The sequence below is a fragment of the Prinia subflava genome, chromosome 8 (genome assembly GCF_021018805.1).
Source record: "Prinia subflava isolate CZ2003 ecotype Zambia chromosome 8, Cam_Psub_1.2, whole genome shotgun sequence".
Lineage (NCBI taxonomy): Eukaryota > Metazoa > Chordata > Aves > Passeriformes > Cisticolidae > Prinia > Prinia subflava.
Genome location: NC_086254.1, coordinates 11,737,702 through 11,761,071, shown reverse-complemented (window position 1 = coordinate 11,761,071; position 23,370 = coordinate 11,737,702). Strand labels below are relative to the sequence as shown.

The 23,370-nt window shown below is 42.8% G+C and overlaps 1 protein-coding gene across 3 annotated transcripts in view; it reads left to right on the top strand.

The window, feature by feature from the left end:
- Positions 1-3,228: 3,228 nt before the first annotated feature.
- CERS4 (ceramide synthase 4) overlaps positions 3,229-23,370 on the top strand; it is a 43,401-nt gene continuing 23,259 nt past the window's right edge. The window contains exons 1-2 of one of the 3 annotated variants that reach the window (XM_063403038.1): positions 3,229-3,353; positions 20,769-20,942. In XM_063403038.1, coding sequence (XP_063259108.1) covers positions 3,331-3,353; positions 20,769-20,942 — 197 coding nt within the window. In that variant the 5' untranslated portion in view covers positions 3,229-3,330. Of the gene's footprint in view, positions 3,354-3,702; positions 3,998-4,022; positions 4,217-20,768; positions 20,943-23,370 lie in introns of those variants that run through there. The other 2 variants (XM_063403039.1, XM_063403040.1) reach the window with 2 other exon arrangements.

Genomic DNA, 23,370 nt, shown 5'->3' with positions numbered 1-23,370 from the left:
GACACCAGTGCCAGAATATTGGGATGGGAGTGTCAGCAGGAAAGAGAGGAAGTGGAGCTGTGTCAATGGGCATCACCTGTCACTGCAGGATTTAGGGCTGAGTCCAGGTAGCAAACAGCTGCTGAGAGATAGATAAGGGGGACGTGATGTCCCCAAATAAAAAATTCTGCATCAGGCTTGAACAAATGAAGAAACTAAATGGCACAGAGTTCAGGATTATCTAAGTGGGACAAAAGAAAATACATAAACTAAAATATCCATGCAATGGTGTTAACAGGAAGCTGCACGTTATCTTCCTTGGGAAACAGTGTGAACAGCAGTAATGTCTTGGTGCTGACCAATAGTGCTGACCCTTAAAGAGGAGTTGTTATTCCAGAAAATCCATAGAAGTCATTGCTTTTACAGGAATAGCCATTGGTAGATGGAAAGAGATTTTCATCTCTAGAAGATTTTCAAATTTTCCTAATCAAGAACATTCCTTAAATCCCACCAGCTACTCTCTTTTCAGGGTAACTGAGATCGCAGAGACCTAGTCAAAGCACTCCAAGCACACTCCCAAGGAGAGTGTGTAATTTATAAAGGTCCTGTAAGTAAAACTAAGCTCTTGCTGCTGTAATGTGCTGGCTTTGATGGCATTCACAGACCCAGGCTCTGCACCACTGGCTCATACATTACATTACATTACTGCAGTACAGATTTTTGAACTGCTGGACTCCTTCTGTAGTCATGTAAAACCCAATACCCCATTGGCCACAGCCAGTGCCAAGATGGTGCCATGTCTGGGGCCATGAGCAAACAAATGTGGAGGCACCCAGGTGGAGCCAGAATTCATAGCCTCTACAGAAGGAATTGACTGCAGACTTTAATGATCTGGCTTAGCTGATGACATGAAGACTTTAAGACTCCTCAGAGTGTTAGTGTTAGGAGTGTTAGCATTAGTAATGTCACTGTTTCAGAACACAAGCATTTCTAGAGAGGAGATTTGGTGCAACCATTTAATAATGGTTGGGATCCTCTTGAGAAACATCAGTGATGTGTCAGCCATAGTATCTACCCCCGACACCCTCATTGCCTGACTATAAACATATGCCTCACCATGATCTACAGGAAAGTCAATTTCTGAGTTTGTCTTCTAGCGATGACTCCTTCAAAACTCCCAACTTACTCTGCTCTGACAAAAAGCCATAAAGTTATAATCAGAAAGGCATGTTCAAAAGGATAGTCCTGTTAGCAACAGCATCTTGTCAAATTTCACATGTAAATAATTGCATGTTCTTCCATGAACTACCTGTGCAGTTCCAGTTAGACACTGTCTCACAGCATCCTCTCTCAAGACCTGAAGAACTGCAGTATCTTCTGAAGACAAGCCTCCCCCTTTCTTCATAAACAAGATCTATTTCCAGGAGTAGATGAACAAATCCCATGAAAATGCTGTGTGTTGGTCTTAAGTTATAATGGTTTTGGGGGTCTTCATTAGGATTGAGAGGCACATGAATAAGACAGCAGAATGAAGTGTCATAAGAGTCATAACTCAAGAGTGGCTGAAATGCAAGAATCCACACAAGGTGAGATTTGTTGATGGGCAGATGGACCAGTAAGGTTGCAATGCCCAGCAGCTCTGCCCAGATCATGTACCACAGCAGGTACAAGCACTCACTCACCATTACCAGACCTGGGCACAGCCAGCTCTGGGGGTAACAGTGCTCAGTTGCATTGGGAGTTTCATAGAATCACAGAATGGCTTGGGTTGGAAAGGATCTTAAAAGTCCATCTCATTCCAACCCCTGCCATTGGCCAGGACACCTACTACTATCCCAAGTTGCTCCAAACCCCATCCAGCCTAGCCTTGAACACTTCCAGGGATGGGGCAACCACAGCTTTCCTGGGCAAAGTGTGCTGGGCCTCACCACCCACATAGGGAAGAATTTTTTCCCAGTATTCCACCTAGCCTTGCCCTCTGGCAGTGGGAAGACATTCCCCCTTGCCAAAAGTCCCTCCCAAGCTCCCCTGGAGCCCCTTAAGGGACTAAAAGGGGCTCTGAGGTCTCCTTAGAGCCTTCTCTTCTCCAGTCTGAACTGATTTTGCTTACCTCAAGTCCTGCTGACTGGGAGAAATTTGATTGTCCCACTCGAGGGCGCTGTTCCCATTGGCAAAGGCCATCCTTCCACTTTTCCATTGCCCAGCATCACACCCCAGAGCTCACATACGAAATGGCCATCAGGCTTGCTCAGAGCTTCGTTTGGACTCACTGAACAAGGTTTCAGAGGGTAACATTCTCACGGACTCTAACTAGAGGACTTGTTTGACCTCTGAACACAATATCATCCTGTTCACAATGGGCATCTGCAGGATAAATGATTACATTTTTATAAACCTGTGTATACTCATAAATATATTGTCACATAAACACTAATCCAGCAAGGGTTCCGCAGTCCATATTCTAAAATGATACATGATTTTTAAGTACCTCATATCCTAATTATTTCATGAAGTATTGAACAAACCTGATAGGTAAGAGACTGTGTACCCATCTTTGTCCTTCAGACCCCTTTGGATGTCTCAAGGTACAGATCCCAAAAAGACTGGTATTTTTCATTGCTTGCAGGCAGCACTCTGCAGAGCGGTTGAGTAGCAGTATTCAGCACTTGTAATTCTAAACTCACCATGATTTATGATTATGGACTGCTGAGGCATGCAGGGTTAAATCTTCTCACTAGGGCTCTGTGTCCTGAGCTGCTTTGCAGTGTGGAGCCTGGCAGATTTGTGCTGGCTTGTGGTGCTGCTGTGGGTCTGTGTGCTGGGGACCCTCTGGTGAGGACACAGAGATGGGTCCTCCAGAATCGCAGGACTTTGGTCACACCTCTGTAACCCAAGGGAAATAAAAGGCAAACACCTGAGCACCTTTCTTTGCTCCAGGGGTCTTAGATGTTTTTGTTCCACCTATTGCACTCATGAAACAAGCAGACTTTTGCTCATGGAAAGCCCAGTCCTTTGGAAGTTAGTGGGAGGTTTTGTTCACATGAGTGGGCTTTGGATCAGGCCCAGAATAACTGGCTTTATAAATATAGGCATTGCAGATCAAGCACTGTTTGAAGTTAGTTTCAGTGATGCCGCACAAGGAGACACTGGGCAACCACCTGCTTGTAGGAGCACCAGAGTCCCCTGAGGCTTGGGGATGGCCAGAGTTTCCTGACAGGATTGTAACTCCAGGGCCTCAGTACTTTGTGCAACTATATTCTCTGACAGGCTGGCAACCTGGCTACTGGAACAGAGACTGTTAAAAGCCATCATCCCTTTGCCACCAGCTGGATTGAGCACTGCCCTGTGGGAATGGAGCAGATGGACTCGAACCGGTAAGTGAGAAAACTATTCGCAAGTCACTGTGTTTGTTTTAAAATTGTTCACATTTCTGTCTGCAAAGGGCTCATGCTCATGCTCATCATAACCGTGCTGACTACAGCTTTAGAAAAGTCTGGCAAGAAAGAGCTGATGGGCAGCATTTCTGTGAGACAAGGGAACAGCTTTAAGTGCTCCAAGAAAGCATTATAGCACAGGAACAGCAAACAGGATCTGTGCTCCCGAGGCTCGAGAGCAAGAATGACGGAGTGGAATTTTTTTGGCCTGTGTAAAACAGGAGAGAATAGATCATCCTAAGGGTGTTTTTCCCCGGCCTTAAAATCTGCACAGCTGTACCGCGCTGATCCCACAGCCGTGGTCCACAGAAGAAGCACTTTCTCCTTGTTTCGGCTGAAACACTAACTACTGTTTTTCCGTGTAAAGAGCAGCTGCAGTTTCGCTGAAGGCGCCCGGGGTCCCCCGCGCCGCGCTCTCCCCGCGGGGCCGCCCTGAGCCGGGGCGCGGGCAGGGCAGGGCGGGGCAGGGCCGCGGCCGGCGGGAAGCGGAGCGCAGCGGAGCGGGGCCGTGGCGGAGCCCGCCGCCGCCGGCTGGTTCGGCCCGGGCGCGCCAGGGCCGCTCTGGGGCGCGGCGGAGCCCGGAGGTGAGCAGGCGGCGGGCGGGGGCCGCGGGGGCGGCGGGGCCGGGCCGGGGGCGACGGGGCCTGAGCACGGCCGCGGGCTCCGCTCAGCGCGGGGCGAGCGCGGCGGTGTCGCTTTTACCCCGCGGCACGAAAAAGGATGGAATTGAGGGAAGATTCTTCTTGATGGCAATTAAAATTGTTTCCAGAGAAAAGGACGGCAGAGCTGGGCAGGAGACTGAGGTATTTCGTTTGTAATTTGGATTGCTTTTAGAAAGATTTGTGTAGTGATCGAAATTCAAGTAGGATAACGACAAAAAACCAACCAACCAACCCTAACTTTAGACCGGAGTTTCCAAAAACCTCAAATCAGATACTCGACTGCAAATTCCACTTTTGGAACCGTTTAAAGCCAGACCAGCTGGTGGGTTTTAGGAGGCACTGGGATAAGAGTAAAGTCAGGTGTCGGGGCATGAGGTGAGTGTTTCTGGAACAGACCGGTGTTAATTTGCAGTCCGACAGCTGAATTTTAGCTCACCAGATTGGAAAATGCATCTTTATCTACATCAGTTCATCATAATTTAAAGGTAATTCCTTCTTTTGAAAGTGTAATATGGAGTTTTGTGAGATTAGTTTTGTCAAAGTCAGATGGAAGGTATGTGTGAGAGGACACACGTGGTGAAGTTTGTTCTTCAGCCAGCAATGAGAACTGGGGTGAGGTGTGAGACTCAGTTGGTGATTGATGAATCTACAAGCTCAGATTTATCAAGATAGCCATGAGGCTTGAAAATGCAGACGAATATTGTCTACATTTCTGATTTTTTTTTTTTTTTTTTTTTTTTTTTTTTTTTTTTTTTTTTTTTTTTAAAGGACAAAACTTTTTTTAACTTGGTGGTTGTACACTGGAAGATAAGACTTTGTGAGATGCTTGAGTTCGGATCAGCAAAAAAGCTGCCAAAATGGAAAACTGCATTTTATGTTAAGCCAAAAGAGCTTTTTACTGAGAATCAAAGCCAACTGAGGGTTATTAGCTGTTAAAATCTATTGAAATTTGCATATAATATTAATTTTCTTAATCTAATTCCCATCTCATGTCAGAGTTATATTAAGGAGATAAAGTAGTGTAGAGACTTCACAGCTTGCCAGCTGCTGCCAGACAGGAGGGAGAGTGAACATCTACAATGAAAAATTATTATTGCCCTGTCCTTTTGTTACAGTCTTCTAAAATCCACAGAAATGAGTTTATTTTTGCTGTCTGTCACACCAGTAACTACAAGAGACTTGGCTTCTCTGTTCACATGTGGCAAAGATTAGATTCATGCTGCCAATCTTTCATGTTGGGCTTAATGAACTAATTTTGTATTTCAGCTCTAATAAAAATAAAAACTTGTCTGAGTTGGAGTCCTTATCCCATATTGTTTGACAGTGTCTGGGGAGACCCTGCATTGCCAAAAGAGAGACAGGTGGTGTTGAGGATGTCTAAACTATCTGCTTTTGCCTCCCAAGTCTGTCTGGGGACATCAACCTGTCTGAACTCCAAAGCCCTAAGACTGTGTACTCCTGCACGCATCATCACAGGCTTCAAAGTTCAGTATGCCTTTTTGGCAAAATAGAGCTAAAGAAGGGTTCTTTTTGAAACTTCTCCTCATGATGGAGCTTTTTTTCTTCACTTCATGAGGTCACCAGATTGGTGGAGTGTATTTTCATTGGATTTTTAACACCACTACAGTTTCTGATGTCCTTTTGCACACAGAACTTAAATGATTTCTGATCTGAAGGAGAGCATGAGCTCTGGAAAGTCAGTATTTGACAACAGCCAATCTTTTATAAACCTGGCAGTGTGCAGTGAACACAAAAATAATGAACTAATGAGAATCCTTGATGATATTCATGAGCCCAAGAAGGCTCAAGAAGCAAAAAGGTGTTAGGAAAGTCCAGCTGGTTTCTGTTCTTTGAGATACATAACAAGAAAATTGATACTGTTTTTCTAAATTTCTATTCCGTGTTATCACTTTAGCTTTTATAATACCCTAGACTCTTCCCTGCAGAGCTTTTGGGGGAAAATTGCTTTCAGGTTCAGAGAATTATCCAAATTTTTCTGACATGTTTATTACAGAGAACAATACAGGGCAGGGAAGGAAGTGAAAGCCTCTGTAGATGACTTATTTTAACATTATTCTAGGAAGCGGCTTATGTGGGCTCAATACACAAAAATCAAACTGAAAACCTGCTAAGTGCAGGTTTGAGCAAAGTGATTATGGTGAAGGACAGTTTAGTCAATACAGCTACAGGTGACAAGGCTCCAGCCATCTGGGCACACACCTGAGCTTTGTCTCATTTTTTTCCAAGGCAGCTCCAAGGTAGACTTCTCTTTTTGGAGAGCATTGTGCACAGAACTAGCTGTGCACACACAAGCTGAGTTTGTGACCAGCGTTTGCAGCAGATTGAGGGATCTCACAGCTGAGATGTAGTGGCTAGGTTGCCGCCTGCCAAGGTCATGATTTGTCCAGACTTTGGAAGCAGTTGCTGTCAATGAAACATCCCTCAGGGAATCTTCAGATCTTAATTCATAGAAAAACATCGCTGCTAGAGGGTAAAATGCAGCTAGAATGTTACTGTACACTACTTTTTCAGATCTAAAGTGAGTAGGGGATAGTTCTGTAAGCTTGCTACTCTCTCCTGGGAGAAATAGGAGAGAAATACCGGCATGGTGTTTGGTGTGATGTGATGCAGAGGGTCCGTGCAAGTCAGTTGTGGATGTACACTCAGAAATTGCTTGGGCCTGCATTTGTCATATATTTAGGCTTAATTTTCTGGTGGTTTTGTTTGTTTGTTTTGTGTGTGTTTTTTGGTTTGGTTTTGTTTTAGGTTCCTTTTGCAGAGGCCAGTAAGGACTTGATGATATGAATCCAGATATTTCTAGGTATGATAAAGCAGATGGGCATTTGGAGCTTGGTGGAGGTTAGTTTCATTAGTTTGAGCTGCATTTTTGTAGAGAGAGGTGCCACCTTTGCCAGGTCCAGGCCACTTGTCATTTCCCCTTACACTGTGCATTGAGGCTGCACAAATGATTTTGAAGCCGGGAAGAGAATTGCACTGAGGAACTGGCATGGGGTGAAATCACCTCCAAGTAAAAACAAAAAAAAGTTTGGTTTAACCCCAAATCTTTTTCTCAGGCTGGCTCTCTGTGAAGCCTCACAAATTCCTGTATTGAGCATGGCAGGGTGGTGGCAGAGTGCTGGCCAGGAACGGGTGGAGGCCAGGGTGCAGTCTTTGATGACTGTTGGTTTACACTGGCTCTCGGTTGTGAGGAACCTGTCTCAGCATGGGAATCTTCATGCTGGAAAGAGCGGCAGTTTCATTTTAAGGACTGTAGTGGATCTCTCTACCCACTGGTACAATCTTAAAGGAAACATCTCTCTCTTTTCACACTGTGGTCCTCCAGTCTTAGGCTTTGTTCAGGTGAAAGCAAATTTAGAAGAAAGGAGATTGTAGAACATCAAAGAACTAACATGCACAAGTCAGAACAAGTACTCCATCTTGATTTTCTGTACTGTAGGGTCTAAGTAGCATGTACTTGTTCTTTGAAATGCTGAAAACTGAGTCATCATATCACAGCATTATCTGAAAAATCAAATTTGTTTAATAAATTTAGACTCACTGAATGTATCCAGACATTACTATGACATAACAAGTACAGAGTAAAATCCAGTGGTGGTCCAGTTGAACTGAGGGGCATGCAGTTTTGAACTGACTCCACTTTAGCTGGGAATTTAGAGCCTTTTGATAAGAACAAAAGTGCCATGAGATTTCTGGAGTCAGAATTGTTTATTGTGCTCTGTGTTTTATATACTGCTTGTATTTCTAATGTCTGTTCCAGGTTTCTTCCATGTAGGAGAAAAGCCACACTTTTATGTAAAGGAAAAGCAGAAGTCAAAAGTCTTACTTAAAAATAATTACTCTTTAGGAAGCCAAAATCCTGTAATTATTTCTTACTAGTAAAATTAATTATCCTTGTTCTAATTAATATTAACTGAGTAATTGAACACTTGAATGAAGTGTGTTGCAGGCGTAGAATTCACACATTTCCAGCACTGTTTCACTGCAGTGCTACACACTGCAGGTTCTGTTGTAAAAGCTACAGAGCTTACAGAGTCCCTCAACCTGGAGCACACCTGAGAGGAGGTGTAGGGGCACCTCTGCCAGGAGCTGGGGCACTGCCCCTGCCTAGCAGCATGGACAGCCCTGGCATGCCCAGTCCAGCCTCTGGTTCTAGATCAGTTCCAGGAGCTGCTGCCCAGCCCAGACCGGGGCCTGCTGTAAGGCTGCCATGAAGGGCTGAGGATCAAAAGCAAAGTGTTGTTCTCCACTGGATGCATCCTGGCAACCACAGGTGTAGGCAGAGCTCCCCTCCTTGGGTCTGCTGTGTGCTCCTAGTCTCACACACTGATCTGGCTGTAGGATGTTTTTCACCTTAACTAGGTGTCTGCAAGTCTGTGTTCTGTGCCCTTAGCCACCACCCTCCTCTTTCAAATAACTCTTTGCATTTTATTGTGGGTCACTGCTATATGCATGTATTCAGCTTTAGTATATTTGTATTGAAGTTTTTATATTTAATTCTGCTGGCACTCTATGGCAGGTTCTTCTTAAGTAAAAAGTCATTTTCCCAGTTTTGAAAGTCTACTTAAGGCTGTTCTATTTGGGATCATTTTTGTGGTGTTTTCATCTTTACTGATAAGTATGCCTCAGCAGGTTTGTCCAGAATTAAACAGCAGTGTCAAGAACCCAGTGCATGTTCCCCACTCTTTTTCCAATATGTTTTCATTTTGTTTAATTCAAGAGTTTTATTTGGAAAAATAGGAAATATGTTCAAAGAGGACTACAGTAATACCATAAATTCAAGACTGATTCAGCTTGTACCGAAACTGGTTTTGATAAGAGCTAGTGTCTTTGTTTTAAAAGTCAGTTCCAAAAATAAAGAAATTCTTCAAATACTTTTCTTTGTGAGGTTGCACTGGTAGCCACAGGTATGGCATATGCCTTCCAACCCAACAAATACCAAGGCTTTGAATCAAAACAGATAATGAAAAATAAATTGTGAAAGAGATAAACTGCAGGCTATGTTCGGATTATTTTGTTTGTAATAAGCAGTGTTATTTTTATCCCTGAGGTACTATAAGAGCTCTTGGGACAACAGCTTCCCTGTTATTCATCTGTCTGTCTTCATACACATGTAAAAGATCCTTCTGCAGGGTTTGAAAGATGAAATGTCAGAGTTTGTGTTTAATGTTTTCAAAGAAAAGATCAGAAGAATGTTTCTGTTTAGAGAGGATACTGAATTAAAAGCATGAAAGCAGAACTCCCCAAATAATCATTTCTGTGTGACTTTTCTTGTAAAGTTACTTGTGGCGAATTGAAGCAAGGAGAAAGTGACCCTCAGTATCGGTATTTTAAAAATAAACTCTGAGCTCAGCCAGCATGAATCAGGGCTGTGCTGCGGAAGCTGGAGGTACTTATGGTGCTGGGGGGATCCAGATGGCTGAGGCTGGCACTGCCCTTGGCTCGGGGCTGGGGTCTTCACCCTCTGCAGCTGCTGCAGGCAGGATGGTGTTGGCTCAGGCAGGGCAGAACAGCCAGCTGCAGTGAGGTAAATTAAATTAGTGTCTGTTCTGCAGAGGATTTGGCCCAGTGGGGAGTAAATGTGGTGTCAGAGGCCTCTCTCAGATCCGCTCGTGCCTGCAGCAGTGTTCCTCGGCAGCAGAGCAGGAGGAGGAGTCCAGCTGAAGGAGTGACCCTGATCGTCACAAGACCACGAGGACCACCAGGGCTAAGCAGTCCTGTCTGTGTCCAGTGGGATCACTCATTAAAAGGGTCCCACTGCACACCTATTTAAGCCATCCTGTAACGCCAGAATTGCTGGATAAATAGCACAGCGTGGTTGCAGCCTTCAAATCATGACAGAGAATACACTGTCCTATGGTGATTGTTTATGTAATAGGTATAGCTCCACTGGAGGCAGGTTCTCTTCATGTTAGGCACTACTCCAGCAAAGAAAAGAGGACAATGCCTGTGGAAACAACTGGTGTTTTACATTCTGCTTTATAGGCTGCCCCTACCACAGTTTTTAAGATATCTGTGCTAATGAAGAATAAGTCATATTCACTTTTTTTTTCAAATGAACGTCATCATGCGATAGATTGCATTACTCACTAAGCAGTAATGCTCGTGAAAAGTGACTCTCAATGCTTTTAATCTTGGAGAAAGGGAAATCTTTCTATCAGTTGCTCTCTCAGTGTTTTCAACGTATTTTCCTTTTGCAGTAATGTTGGGAATGCAGATGTTCACAGATAAGGTTTTAAGTTTTGTGTTTTGAAATGAAAAATCATTAAAGCATGTACAAGTTTTACAGGTAGGAATATAATTAAAGAATCTTAATTTTAGCCTAATTATTTTTTTTCTGAGCTTTGGAACAGGCTGAGGAGTTTGCAGGAACAAATGCCTGGGAAACTGATGGAACTGTTGATAGTGAAATTTAAAGCCAACTCATAAAAAGTAATTAAAGAGTGTGTGTCTCTTGCATAAGGGAAGAGAGCAAGAGTTGTGTGAAAAGTTATTCATCGCATGTGTAGGTGTACTGCACTGTAATACAGGATGCCTCCCTCAACTTCATGCAACAGATTAATACTAAGTGATAGGTAAACACTTTTCTAATCTACACTGGTGTTCAAGATGATCCAATTCCACTTTACTGTTTCATCTTTGTGAGGTCTGTGGCAGAGGTTGCACGGATCAGTCCCTTAGGCCTCCTTATTTAACACAGTGGGTTCTCTCATTTTGACCCAAGATCAAGTTGTTTAAGAGTTCAATGCTTCACTGAGGTGGATGCTCAGGGGTGCTAGTGTGATGAATTAGAAAACTTGTCTTTGGGGAAATGGCCTGGTTGGGGGAGAAAGAAGGATAAGAGTGCTTGATTCAGTGTAAGGTTTGACTGTATGAATTAGGAGCAATGGTGACACTTTGGACTGCAGGGAAGCAGGAAGTGTAGGTGAAACTACAGACTAAGAGCTTCTTAGGGCTGCTACAAACTGCAGAACCTAGTGTGTGGCTGGAGGCACAAGGACACAAGAGGATGAGCTGTCCTGAAAGGGACCAGAAGGGCTTGCCAAGGATGATTCTTAAAGGATAAGTTAGGAGAGAGCCATTAGACCACCACAGTATGGCTATTTAGGAATGTTTATGCTTCAAAAGGGCTGGAGACTCATTGGAGAAGTGTTGCACTGTCCCATGAGCTCGTAAGAAAGAGGCTTTATTGAGAGCAGTGTTGGTATTTGAATGTGACTCAAGTATGGCTTGAACCTACTACCTGCTTTTTATTATTCCCAATTTTTAAGTTAGAGTTGAACTTTTTGAGGTCTGATATGTGTTTGTTGAGTAACAGGGTTAGTGATAATCAGTTTAGTGATTTCATTTGGCAGTAGAAAAAGTGTCAGTGGTATGTATTGTCATGAATTATCTGGGCAGGTATTTTTTACTCCTCCAGCATCTGAACATCCATGCACATAAACTGGGTTGTAAGGCTAGAATTTGCCTTTGGAAGAGTTTCTCACAAAGTTATTGCTGCCCAGGCTCAAAGTCTTGAGCTTTATTCAGTGTGTATTCTCACTTTGTGCCTTTTTGTGCCTTTCTCTTCCAAAATCTGTCAAAAGGTTTTTATTGGTATGAACTTGTTGGTACAATCTTTGTGGATAAATAGCATTTCTCTTTAGAGATTTTTTGGCAGTTTTTACTGTCTTTTAGATTGAAGGACATGATCTCATTAAGATCCCCTGACTGTCTTTGGTACTGATGAAATTGGAGAAAGAACAGGTGAGCATTCTCACTTCTAGGAGAAGTAATCTGTCTCTTGATTCTTTGAGTGATCTTCCAACTTGGCTTCTTAGCTCACTGTGGCCTGAGGCCAATAACTTGATTTTGTTCATCAGTTCTACCAAGTGAGGTCAGATAGTGACGGCTGTTTCTACAGCGAGACTGGAGGAAATAGTAGATGTCAGGAGAAAGAATTAAGGAAAAAATGGAAAGAAATTGATAAGTAGCTCATTTGGGGTTTAGAGGTGCCTCCTTCTTATATTTCACATTTGCACTTGTGTTGGGTTACAATACATAACCCATACATAAAAATGTGTTTTCTGTTTTCCATCTGTTGAAACCAGTTGGGGAGGTGTTTTTTCTTTATCTCTGGTATAACCCATTCCTCATAACTCTGGGGGGAGGGGGCGGGTGCCTTCTGCTAATGGGCCAGCTGTTAAAACTGGGGGGAGCAATGTTCCTTATCTCTTCCACAACCCATCCTCCCTCGGGGGGATATCTGCTGTTGATGGGCCATTAAGGCTCACCACACTGGTACAATTACATCATGCCATTGTGAGATGCTCCACCAAGTGGAAGGAGCCAACCATTCCTACACAGATAAAAACTGAGAATCAGAAACACCAGGGCAGACTGTTTCCACTGGATTCCAGAGGAAGACTGGACTCATCTCACCACCACTGGACCCTTTCTACAGGATCATCTTTACTCCAACTAGTCACTCTAGGAGTACTTATTTGGACTGCTCCCAGCACCCTGACCCACAAGGTGTCAGGTCGTATTCTGACTGTGTCAGTGTTTCTAGGAGTTTGTTTGTTTGCTTGGTTTTTTTGCAATACTACATTTGTATTTCTTAATATTCCTAGTAAAGAACTGTTATTCTTATTCCCATGTCTTTGCCTGAAAGCCTCCTTAATTGCAAAATATAATAATTTGGAGGGAGGAGGTTTACATTCTCCATTCCAAGGGAAGCTCCAGCTTTTCCTGGTAGACACCTGTCTTTCTAAACTAAGCCCTCTTGAGGAAACACACATAGGGACTGTGTGTCCATGTTTTGTGCAGATGTTGTAGCTGGTGCTTTGAGTGCCTCAGTTGCTTTACTTGGACACACCAGTGGTGTCTGATGTTCTTACTAAGCTGTAGTATGGTCTGTAGCTTTCTGCACAGTGATGTGGCCTTACCCAAACAATCAGCACACAATCTCCAGTGGTTTTTCTGCTGAATTTGTTTGTTTATTTGTATGAGTAATATTTGGTAGCAGAACATTGTTCTCAAGTGTCAGGACAACAAGGTTTATATTATCTCACTTTGCCCTGGAAGTAATACAGAAATGTTACTTCATTTAATAATTCAGCCATGGACTAGGTACTAACCAAACAGCAAAGGTCTTCAGCTTTTGTCTCTGTTGCTTTTACCTTAATAATTTAATACAGCGCTTTGTTTTTCAGACTAGTTTGATGAGTGCCGCAGTTCATCCCAGGGGTTTTTTCAGCATTAGTAGGGAAGTATCTCCAGGTTCTGGGAGGAAATGTATGGCAGAAACAGCTGAGGTATTTCAAAATTTGTAGGTCCTCTCTTGGGTTTTTCTCAAGTTTCAGGAGAGATTTGCATTTCTTCAGGGATCTACTTGGCAGGATTTCATGGGAGACTCTCCTGGCAGGTAAAGGTGCTGGTCTTCCAGGATAGCCAGTTCGAAGCACATGTAGTCCCATCACAACGTGCAGGAAGACAAACAAAAATGGTAGGAGGCAAACAAGCATGAGCATGGAACAGTTGTTTGAGCTTAATCACAAGCAGTATAAATGGCCAAGAGCAATATAGAAGTGTTGCCTGGGCAAGGAAGGATGCAGGTTGGAAAGCTAAAGCGGGAGTGAGGGGTGTAAAAAACACTCAAAACAGCTTCTGAAAGCACATTGGCAGCAATAGGGAGGCTAAGAAAAATTTGGGCACGTTGTTCTGAGCACCTTCTGAACAAAGACATGATGAAGCCAGAGGTATTTAGGGCCTTTTCTGGCCTTGTTTTTAGCTGAATAAACTAATGCTTGTTTTTCACTGGGAAAAACCAGGAAGTTGTACTCATCCCCCTCAGTGAGGGATGATTGAATGAGAAGAGCTGTCTGATTTGCATTCTCACGTGGTGAGTGACATCAGCTGAAACCCATGCTGTCAGTCGTACCCTGCAGTCTGCTCGGGAGCCAGGCGCTCGCAGGCAGCCCAGCAAGGAAGGAGCTGGCGAGTGGAGCATAAAGGTATGGGAGGTTAGTATGTAATTTATGCTGGGTCAGGAAAATGTTCTCTGCAGATCTAGGTAAGCAAGTTTGTCTATTGTGGAACTTTTATTTATAGTTTCAAGTGTTTATTTGGGCATTTTACGGTTTTTCTGAAACAGAGCTCTCCTAAAAGATGGAGTACATGAAAATTTCTGCCTTTGAACAGAGCAGCACATGACTTGGAAAATAAGTTTATTTTTGTGTGAACAACAGACGTGAAATAATTTGGTAGGAAATGTCAGCTGGTAGATCTAACTGAGGAGAACATCTGAAAGCTAGGAAGTTGAGGGTAACTGGACATTGGTGGAGAAACAAGGCTGCAGAAATAATTTGAAATTTTCAGTTGTCTTCCAAAGAAGAGGATATGGAGAACAGAGACTGGGTGAGGAGGGTGAGCCTATAGAACATAGTATTGGAGATTACAAAGGTAAGGCAGTTGTGGTTCCTTTTCTCTTCCTACTGGTCAGACTTGAAACATCGTATTTCGTGCAAAAACAAATGGAGGTTCTGCTAAAAGCTGTAGTTTTAGGGAAGAGGGCATATAGAGTCACAAGAGAACAAGATGAGAAGGCTAGGGAACTAGAGAAATAAAGCAGAATTAGCTGCAGGTAAAAAGAGATTAATATCAAAGCCACACGTGTGATTAGAGATTCTGTATCAGTTATGACCAGAACAGGCAGGCTTGTAAACTTCTGCAAAAGAAGTTCAAAGAAATGGAGATGTAGAGGATGATGGGTTCTGTAGGAATGTTACTTTGACAGGGTGAGGAGGCATGCTAGAAGAGCTAAGGTCAATAGGTAGTTCATGGACTGGAACTATATGGGAAGGTTTAAATATTTCTTCATTACTATGGAAGGACCTTCTGAGGCATTTTTCTTAATTGATAAATTTCAGCTGAGTCCCTTGGACGCTGTCCATCCATGCTTAAATTTGCATTATAAGAAAAGCCTTAAAATGGTGAAGAACCATTTAACTATAAGAAACAGTTAAAAAAGAGATCTTGGGAAAGGTTGTTATGAATAAGGCGATATCTGAAAGCAGGTATGACTCCATCATGGCTAACAGAGATGAGGAAATGGAAATATCAAAGCTGAAGTGAAATTTAAAAAGCTTAATGTATTCCTTTCAGGCAGGAGACTCTAACTAACTTCTGTGTCAGTATGCTGAAAATAATGCTATATGTAATTAAGAATTTTGGTGCAAAGATTTTTTTATCCATAAATTTTTTACCAAATATTTAGTGATTTTTTTAGTCTATAAATTTTAGCAAATCTTGGTATATATTAGAAGAAATGTAAAAAATATTTTACAAAAAAAATTGAACTATAATAGAACTATAATCTTATAATACCAGTATTGTGATCATTAGTGTGAAGTTTTAAAAAAAGAAAAACCCTTGAAGATGGAGAGTAAGATATTAAATATAATATGGGTGTTCAAAAGATAGCCTGTGCTGTGTTAGTTAGAGCTTTATTTGTTAAAATTATTCATTTATGCCTAAAAGAGATGCAGTAAGTTTCATGTCTAAACTAGTGACTTCTTTTGGGTAGTTCTAACAAGCCATTTTAGTTGAAGACATCAGGATTATGGGAAGTATCAAACAAGAAACTGCCTAGAAAAGCAATCAGGAGAGAATTTACTTACAATTCTTAACTAATTGGTTTCTTAGTAAAATGAGCTAAAGGTTCAAATGCATAATACCCAGTGGAAAGTCAAATTTAGGCAATATGGACCAGTGTAGGACAGGAACACAATGACTCTTCTAGTTTGAAATAACAAGAACCTTTAGAAATACATGGAGGACTTTGTTTCTTGATCCCGGTTTCTCCGGAAGATAGGACAAGCCTCTCCATTTCAGTCTTCAGCATATCAAGACTGAAGAGGCTTTTTTGATTTTCTTAACCCCATGGAAAAATAAAGCAGCTTGACTCAAGAAGCAGCATAGCTGCATCCTTGTGATGGTGTGCTTCCCCATTAACCAGTGATTTCCCCTGTGGCGATACTGTGCTGCTGGGGGTGATTGCATCCTGGGAAAACTGGCTGCACCAGGAAGGCTGCTGCAGGAATCCCTGTGCTGGTCTGGCAGCCAGGTCATTAACATGATGCTGCACTTAAGCTAGTAAGATTTGGCTGACCTAAATGGCTTGGCCCAGAGCCACTGCAGGGATGTTTGTACCTGTGGCATGGTTCACGCACAAACCTGTGTAATCCACCTGCAGACAATGGACCCTGTCTGCTGTAATCGAGCACTCGAAGGCCTTTGTAGCAAGTTCTTTCCAAGATGTGTAGGCTGTTCCTCTCTCTTTCCTCTCCACCCTTGTCTGCTTTATTAACACATGCAAATTTACATGAATATTTGTGTACCTATATATTAATGTTTCACTTGGGAATGGAGTCTGTAAGTGAAGCAGCAGAATAACTCTTTGAAGATGTAAGCAACAATTAACATGGCCTGGGTAAACCTGCTTAGCTGTTTTACCTGAGACAAGGAGTATCCTCTTTAGCTGGATGCCCTGCTTCTTCTCAAACAGTTCTGCTTTGAAAGCGAAACCAAGTATAAACCTGGCCCTGAGGAGCTGAGTACAGTGGTGTTCTGTGGCTTAGGGTGGGGAGCCCTGCAGTGCTGCTCTGCTGCAGGCACTATGGATGCAGCAGTTCCTGCTCTCCTTGGGGCAGCTCAGCAAGCCCAACAGCAGAGACCTTTGTAATGCTGAGGATTCAGATAAAACCACTAGGTTCATAAAAACAAAAAAAACCAAGCAACACCAGAAAAGGCAAGATTCAACAAAGTAAATACAGTGGATGGATCCATTGAGCAGCAGAGTCCAGTTGCTTCAAGACCTTCTGGCTGTGTCACCTCGAAGGAGCTCTGTGAATTCCACTTTGCCTGTCTCCTCTTGGTGCACTATAGGCTCAGGAAGTGCTGAAGCCTTGTCATCCCTCTCCCCATGGTGTAGCTGTGATACTTCTCTGCTTTTGATTTCATCCTTACATGCACCTTCTACAACCAACCTAAAGCTGTTCTTTCAGCATTTACTCTTTTGTTGGTTGTTTGTGAAGTCCTTACGTTGATCTGTCCAGTGTTTTCCACTGTTGTTTATCTCTGTTCTTGCTGAGTTCTGTGTGAGGGGGTGTCTTGTCTGTCAGACCTGTATTCAGAGCTGAAGGGCTTGGTTCTGCATGTTACAAAGCCACAGCGCAGGACAGATGCTGTGTGAGGTGTAAAGAACTTCTGAGAAAGAAATGGGCCCACTTATATTTTTCTGTGGGTGCCCAAAGGGCCTTTTAGACACACCATTGTCTTCAGCTTTCCCACAGCCTTGACTTGAGAACTTGACCTGTATAAATTGCAAAAGATATATGTGTTGCTTTGTGTTGTACCCTGTTCTGTATTTTTGCCATGTGTAAAGACAGCTGCAAAGATGAAGAAAAATTCCATGAGAGTGATCCTGACTATCTATATTTTGCACATGAGAGCAGATAAAATAAATGCTGTTTTCTCCCTTAGCATTTTGAATCTATATATTTCCCCTAAGCAAAATGGACATCTATTTTGTATTCTCCCACAGAGAGTCCTCAGTAGATTTCAGCTGCTGTTCTCTACCAGTTGTGGTTTTGTTTTGTTGCCAGATATATCCAGTTCAGGAAGGAGAATGTGGGACTGTGTAGCTGCAAAGCTGGCTGTGATGGCAGCTTTCCCCAGCATGCCTTCTGTCTGCACAGTGGGAAAACCTTTGAAGAGATGTTTTTTGAAGAGCTGAGCCAAGGAGGAAGTGTAATTTCTCCCTCGAGTTCTCCTAGGTATTCCTAATGCTTTTCCCAAACAGAACTGAGATTTTTAACAGCTGAGAAAATTTACCAACATTTTGAGGTTGGTACATTCAATGCCTGTAAAGTTCTTTGCTATTCAGGCACCTCACTTAGGTTATCTGGCACTTCCGAGCTGTTATCCAGCACTGTCTGAAGTGTACAAGCTGCTTTAGCATGGTGTCACCATGCTTCATGGTGACAGGATGTTGAATTCATTGTAGGCTGAGCTCATCTACAGTTTGCTTCTACACAGACACATTCTGCTCTAAAAATGTAGGTTTTTATGCAGAAACCTGCATTCACACAGTCTGTGGGAAGTTTGGGGGCATCCTGAAAAAATGGTTCACCAAGGCTTGGGGGTTGGGCACAGCCACCCTGTCCCGTGGGCACAGGGCTGTGTCACCCAAATGGAGCTATACTGGTGAGCAGCATGTTTACTGAGTGGTCTGAAAAGTTTTTTCTGGCAGGTGTGTATGTGTGCTCCAGCTAGCTCTGTCACCAGTGAGACATCATCAGTCTCCATGGTCCTGGCTTCAGGTGTTTTTGCTGGAGCCCTAAAGGCGAAGGAAGGGAACTGTTGCTAAAGGATCCTACAGCCCTGCCAGAGGAACAGGTGGTTGGTAGCAGATGTTCCCATCTCCAAACAGCCTTGGTGGAGATCTAGGTTGTATTCTAGGCCCCAGAGAGCTGTAGAAACTCAAGATTTGGCAGGCAATTCAAAAAACTGTTGCATCTTGCTTGTCAGGCTCTTAAAACAGGATTTGATGGTCTATAAACCCTGTCTATCTCCATTTTGTGTGCCAGTGGTTTTTGTCCAGGCATTGTCTGGAAGGAGAGCTAGAAGAAGAAATGGAGAGCAGCCTGGAAGTGGGATCAAAACTGCAGTTTCCAGAGGCCCAGAAGCTACACCAGAAAGAAAATACTGTTGATTATTGTCAAACTAAACTCTGATGAAAGACCTGGATATTCTTTCCAGTGCTAGTGAAGCCATACTTCCACTACCTTTGGTTGCAGTTCCTCAGTATGTCAGGCTCTTGATTTTTAGGAGGATTTTTATGCTGTGGGTTTTACTATGAAAAGCTGAAATCAGGCAGTGCACAGTGGAGAAGAATTAATTTTTCATAAGATGGTTTTCCTTCTTTGGGGAAAAAGGGAAATGTTTTCCTGCTTTCTAGATATGGTAGATAAATCTATATATTATATAGATTTTTCTGTAAGTGATTAGAAAATTTCAATCCACTTACTATCAATTACACCTATATTTTTATTTAGCTTTGTCCTCAAACTGAATTGGCTGTGCATATGCCAGGAGAAATGAGTCAAATTTTAAGAAATAGCATCCTGTTGTAGTCTGATTGAAATACAAATTGAGGTGAAGAGTAAAGTCCAAATCAAGAAAAGATGTTACATTTCCTTCTATTGCCTGAAGGGAGTCTACAAGAAAGATGGAGAGATACTTTTTACAAGGGCTTGGAGTGACAGGACATGGAGGAATGGCTTCTAACTGAGAGACAGTAGATTTAGATTAGATATTAGGAAGAAATTCTTCCCCATGAGGGTGGTGAGGCACTGGCACAGGTTGCTCAGAGCACCTGTGGCTGCCCCTGGATCCCTGGCAGTGTCCCAGGGCAGGTTGGATGGGGCTTGGAGCACCCTGGGATAGTGGAAGGTGCCCCTGCCCAAGGCAGGAGGTGGAACAAGATTCAAGGTCCTGTCTAACCCAACCCGTTCTATGACTTCGTGTTTGTGATTCAGAAAATATCCCTCAGACTCCAAAATTGCAGAATGAGTTTAACAGAGAAATTGCATCAGAATTAAAGCTATCTTCAAAATAAAATGACTGATTAATTTTTGATTTTATAGGAAGTTCTTGCAGAAAATGGGCCAGGCCTTGGGACTGTTCTTGAAGAGAAGCTTTGTAATACTTGGGCTGGACACTTAAATTGTATGCATTTTCCCTTGGTTTCCTAAAGTGGCATTTCCTGTGCACTGTTCTAATTATCTCAATGGGCATTTCATTCCTATTTCCTTCTTCTGTGCCTGCAGAGTCTGTTTGACTTCAGAGCTTGTATTGGGGATGTTGGTTGTTACCAGCTAAGAATGAGCAACCTGTATTGGAGGGCAGTACAGCTCATATTTGTGTATGAGGTAGAGTTTTCTAGAAACTGTATTTGTGTTGAATGGTCATATCAACATTCTGCAATCCTTTCTGCTGCTAAACTCACTGATCATATATGTAGATTCCACATTCAAGCATGGTCGTTGGAATTACATTAAGAATCCAACACAAAATCCACCCAGCACAAAAATTCTTACCAGGAAATACCTTCCTTAATAATTCAAAGTGTAAAGCTGATTTGTTTGTTTGTTTGTTTGTTTTATAAGGGAAGTCTCAGAATAATAAGTATAGTGCATACGCACAACACACACAGATAATGGAATTACAATCTGTGAATAGAAACAAATAAATGCAAAATATCAAAAACTGAAAAATAAGGATATATACATGAAAAAAGTAGAGCAGAGTGCTGCATCCCCACAATACAAAGCTGTAGAGAGGAATCTGTGAACTAAGACGTTTGGCACTAATATTGTGTTGAATTCTGAGGCACTTTTCTCCATTTTACCTGTTTTGGTTTGGTGCCAGAAGTCAGCATTTACCAAGCCCACAATAAGAATCTGTGAGCAGGTTATCAGTTCCTGGGGCAGTGCTGCATCCCACAGCTGTTCTGCTTCGACAGCCAGATGCAACCTCAGCATTGTGTAATCCTTCTTTGGCTTCACTGGCTTGTGCTGACAGGTTTTCTTGTGTGCAGGGCTCACTTTATTCTGGTCTCTCCTCCTTCCAGGATGGCTCGCTCTCTGTATGAGTGGCTGTGGCAGCACGAGTTCTGGCTGCCCCCAGGAATCACTTGGGAGGATATGCAGGAATCTGAAGACACTCATTACCCTCAGCCTCGTCATCTCCTGCTTAGTATCCCTTTTGCTTTAATCTTGGTAGTCATTCGATGTGCCTTTGAAAGGTAAGTTATTTTATACTGTTTGGGGTTTCTTAGGTACAAGATGTTTGTTTGGATCCAAAAGCTGGTTTTCTTGCCTGTGCCAATGCATGACTGAACACTCCATGTCACAATTCTGCTTTTTGACACAGCAGATATATTTTCAGCTCCTTCTTTTCAGCCCTGTGTACTAACTAAAGAAGTGTGTTGAATGTAGAGCACAAACCCTACCCTTAAGGTCTGATTGCAAGCACTGTGATTTCTACACACAAAACAGGTCGGTCTAGATGAGGTTTGTGTGTATGTTTTGCTGGTTTGTGTGTGTTGGCTGTTTCTGGTTTGAGTGTGGCAGAAATCATGTTAAGACTCCATCATACAGTTAAGTCTCCTTTATCTTGAGTGATGGGGATCTGGACTATTGCACCTGACAGACAAACCTGAAGAAGATGCATCAGACTGAGCTGAGCCCTGTGCCCTCAGCATCAGCCCTGCCTAGCACAGACGTGTGTGTGGTACTGGCCACCACCCAGGCTCAGCAGTGCCACTGGCCTCCATTGCAATGGAGAGACATTTGTATCTGCTTCCTCTGACTTGAAGTTGCTACAGACACGTCAGTGCTGCACTTCCAGGATTTCTTCTCCCCTTGTTTTGCTACCAGGCCTGCTTTTGGGGCAGCTTTTTGCAAACTGTGATATCATCCTCCAGTGCTGGCACAAGAGGTTACTCTGACTCAAGGATCTTTCTGGCCAGAGCCATTTGAGTGTTTCACACATTACACTTAGGACAGAAAATTTGGAGATTATGACAAAGGTGTAGCAAGAAATCCTGCAGGTACCATTGACTCTGAGTTTCATTAAAAGTCCTGAACTGGTACCATTGTTTTATGCAGTTTGGTCAGTAGTAGTTAATATGGTTGGTGACACAACATGATTTGCTGGTAGAAAACTGAGATTTACCATAGCATTAACCATCATCAAGACTGCAGAACAAATTTCCTTTCATGATTTTGAATATGCTTTAAAGTGTTTTTCAGTATATTCAAAACACAGTTAGTAGAGGTAATTACCTCTACTAAAGATTACCTCTCTGAAGAGGTAATCTTTTGAAATCTTCAATGGTTTTACATTTAGAAAGAGGAGAAATGACAATTTAAAAAACATTCTATCATTCTTTTTTGAAAAGTGGCTGCACAACAAAATGGAAATGGACTTTCCTGTAGACTAGAAAGATGTTTCTTGTGCAGATTATCTGTGACACAAGGATGGGTTGGAAAAGCATGTAGATGTTGAAATGATTCAGAACTCTCCTACAGGAATGTTTTTATTTAAAAATACTGTAAGTTGGGGTATTTTATTAAAACCAAATGTGTGAATAATTACTGAAATAATCATATAGGATGACACAAAACGGAAATTCAAATCTCTTCTTTGTAAACAATACGTTTAGTGTGCATTCCATAAATTCCATGGTTTTTATCCTGCTCTATCCTGGGGACACAGGCATCCTGGTTACCTCTTCTCGTGTGGAAACCCTGGTGCTCTAGATAGCCATTAAAACATGAGTGACTCACATGTCTTCCCTGCTGATGTGTGAGACCAGGCTGGACTCCGTCCTCCTTCAGGTGAGCCCTGCTGGTCAGTGGCACGGATGCTCCCCTGGTGTGGAGCTGGAAGCTGGGCCCGTGTGCCACACTGACTGGCACTTGGCCAGTTCATGGCTCCCCAATGTCAGACATGGCCAGGAAGAAGGAGGAGCCAAACTGTTCCCTGTGGTGGCCCATGACAGGACACGAGGCAATGGACACAAACAGAAACGCATGATGGTCCATCTGCACGTACAAAAACTCTCTTCTTACTTTGAGGGTGGCCAAACATTGGAGCGTCTCTGCATGGGCAGAGAGACACAACACCCAGCTGGATATAGCCCACTCAGCCTGCTGGAGCTGGCCCTGCTCAAGCAGCAAAGTTGGGCTGGGTGATCTCCAGAGGCCCCTTTCAGCATCTATTCTGTGCTTCTGTGACTCTGTCCCTTGATTTGCCTACCTCCTGCCACACCACTTCCAGTCAATCTAAATATCTTTTTCATCGGCTTTTAGGTGCCAATGGCCAAGTAAAAAGATTTTTTTTTCTTTCCCATCCAAGCGCTGCCTCAGCTGGGAGTGTTTCCACAGGTCTGGTCCTACTCATTAATTTTAAAGCTGTTTTGATTCACAAACTTCATTAAATAAAAGCTGCATGTCACACCCTTGAAAAAGATAACATCACAAGCCCATTTTACTGGTCCAGGAAACCTATAATCATAGCACTGTGTTACCTGTGCAAATTACAAGCCAGTGTTCTGGGCTGTATTCTTGTTTGTCCTAACTCTGCAATCATTTATTTCAGCATGACTTTTTCTCATTCTGAATCATTATTGTTTCACATCCAGTTCATTGTGGAGAAGAAAGCTTATC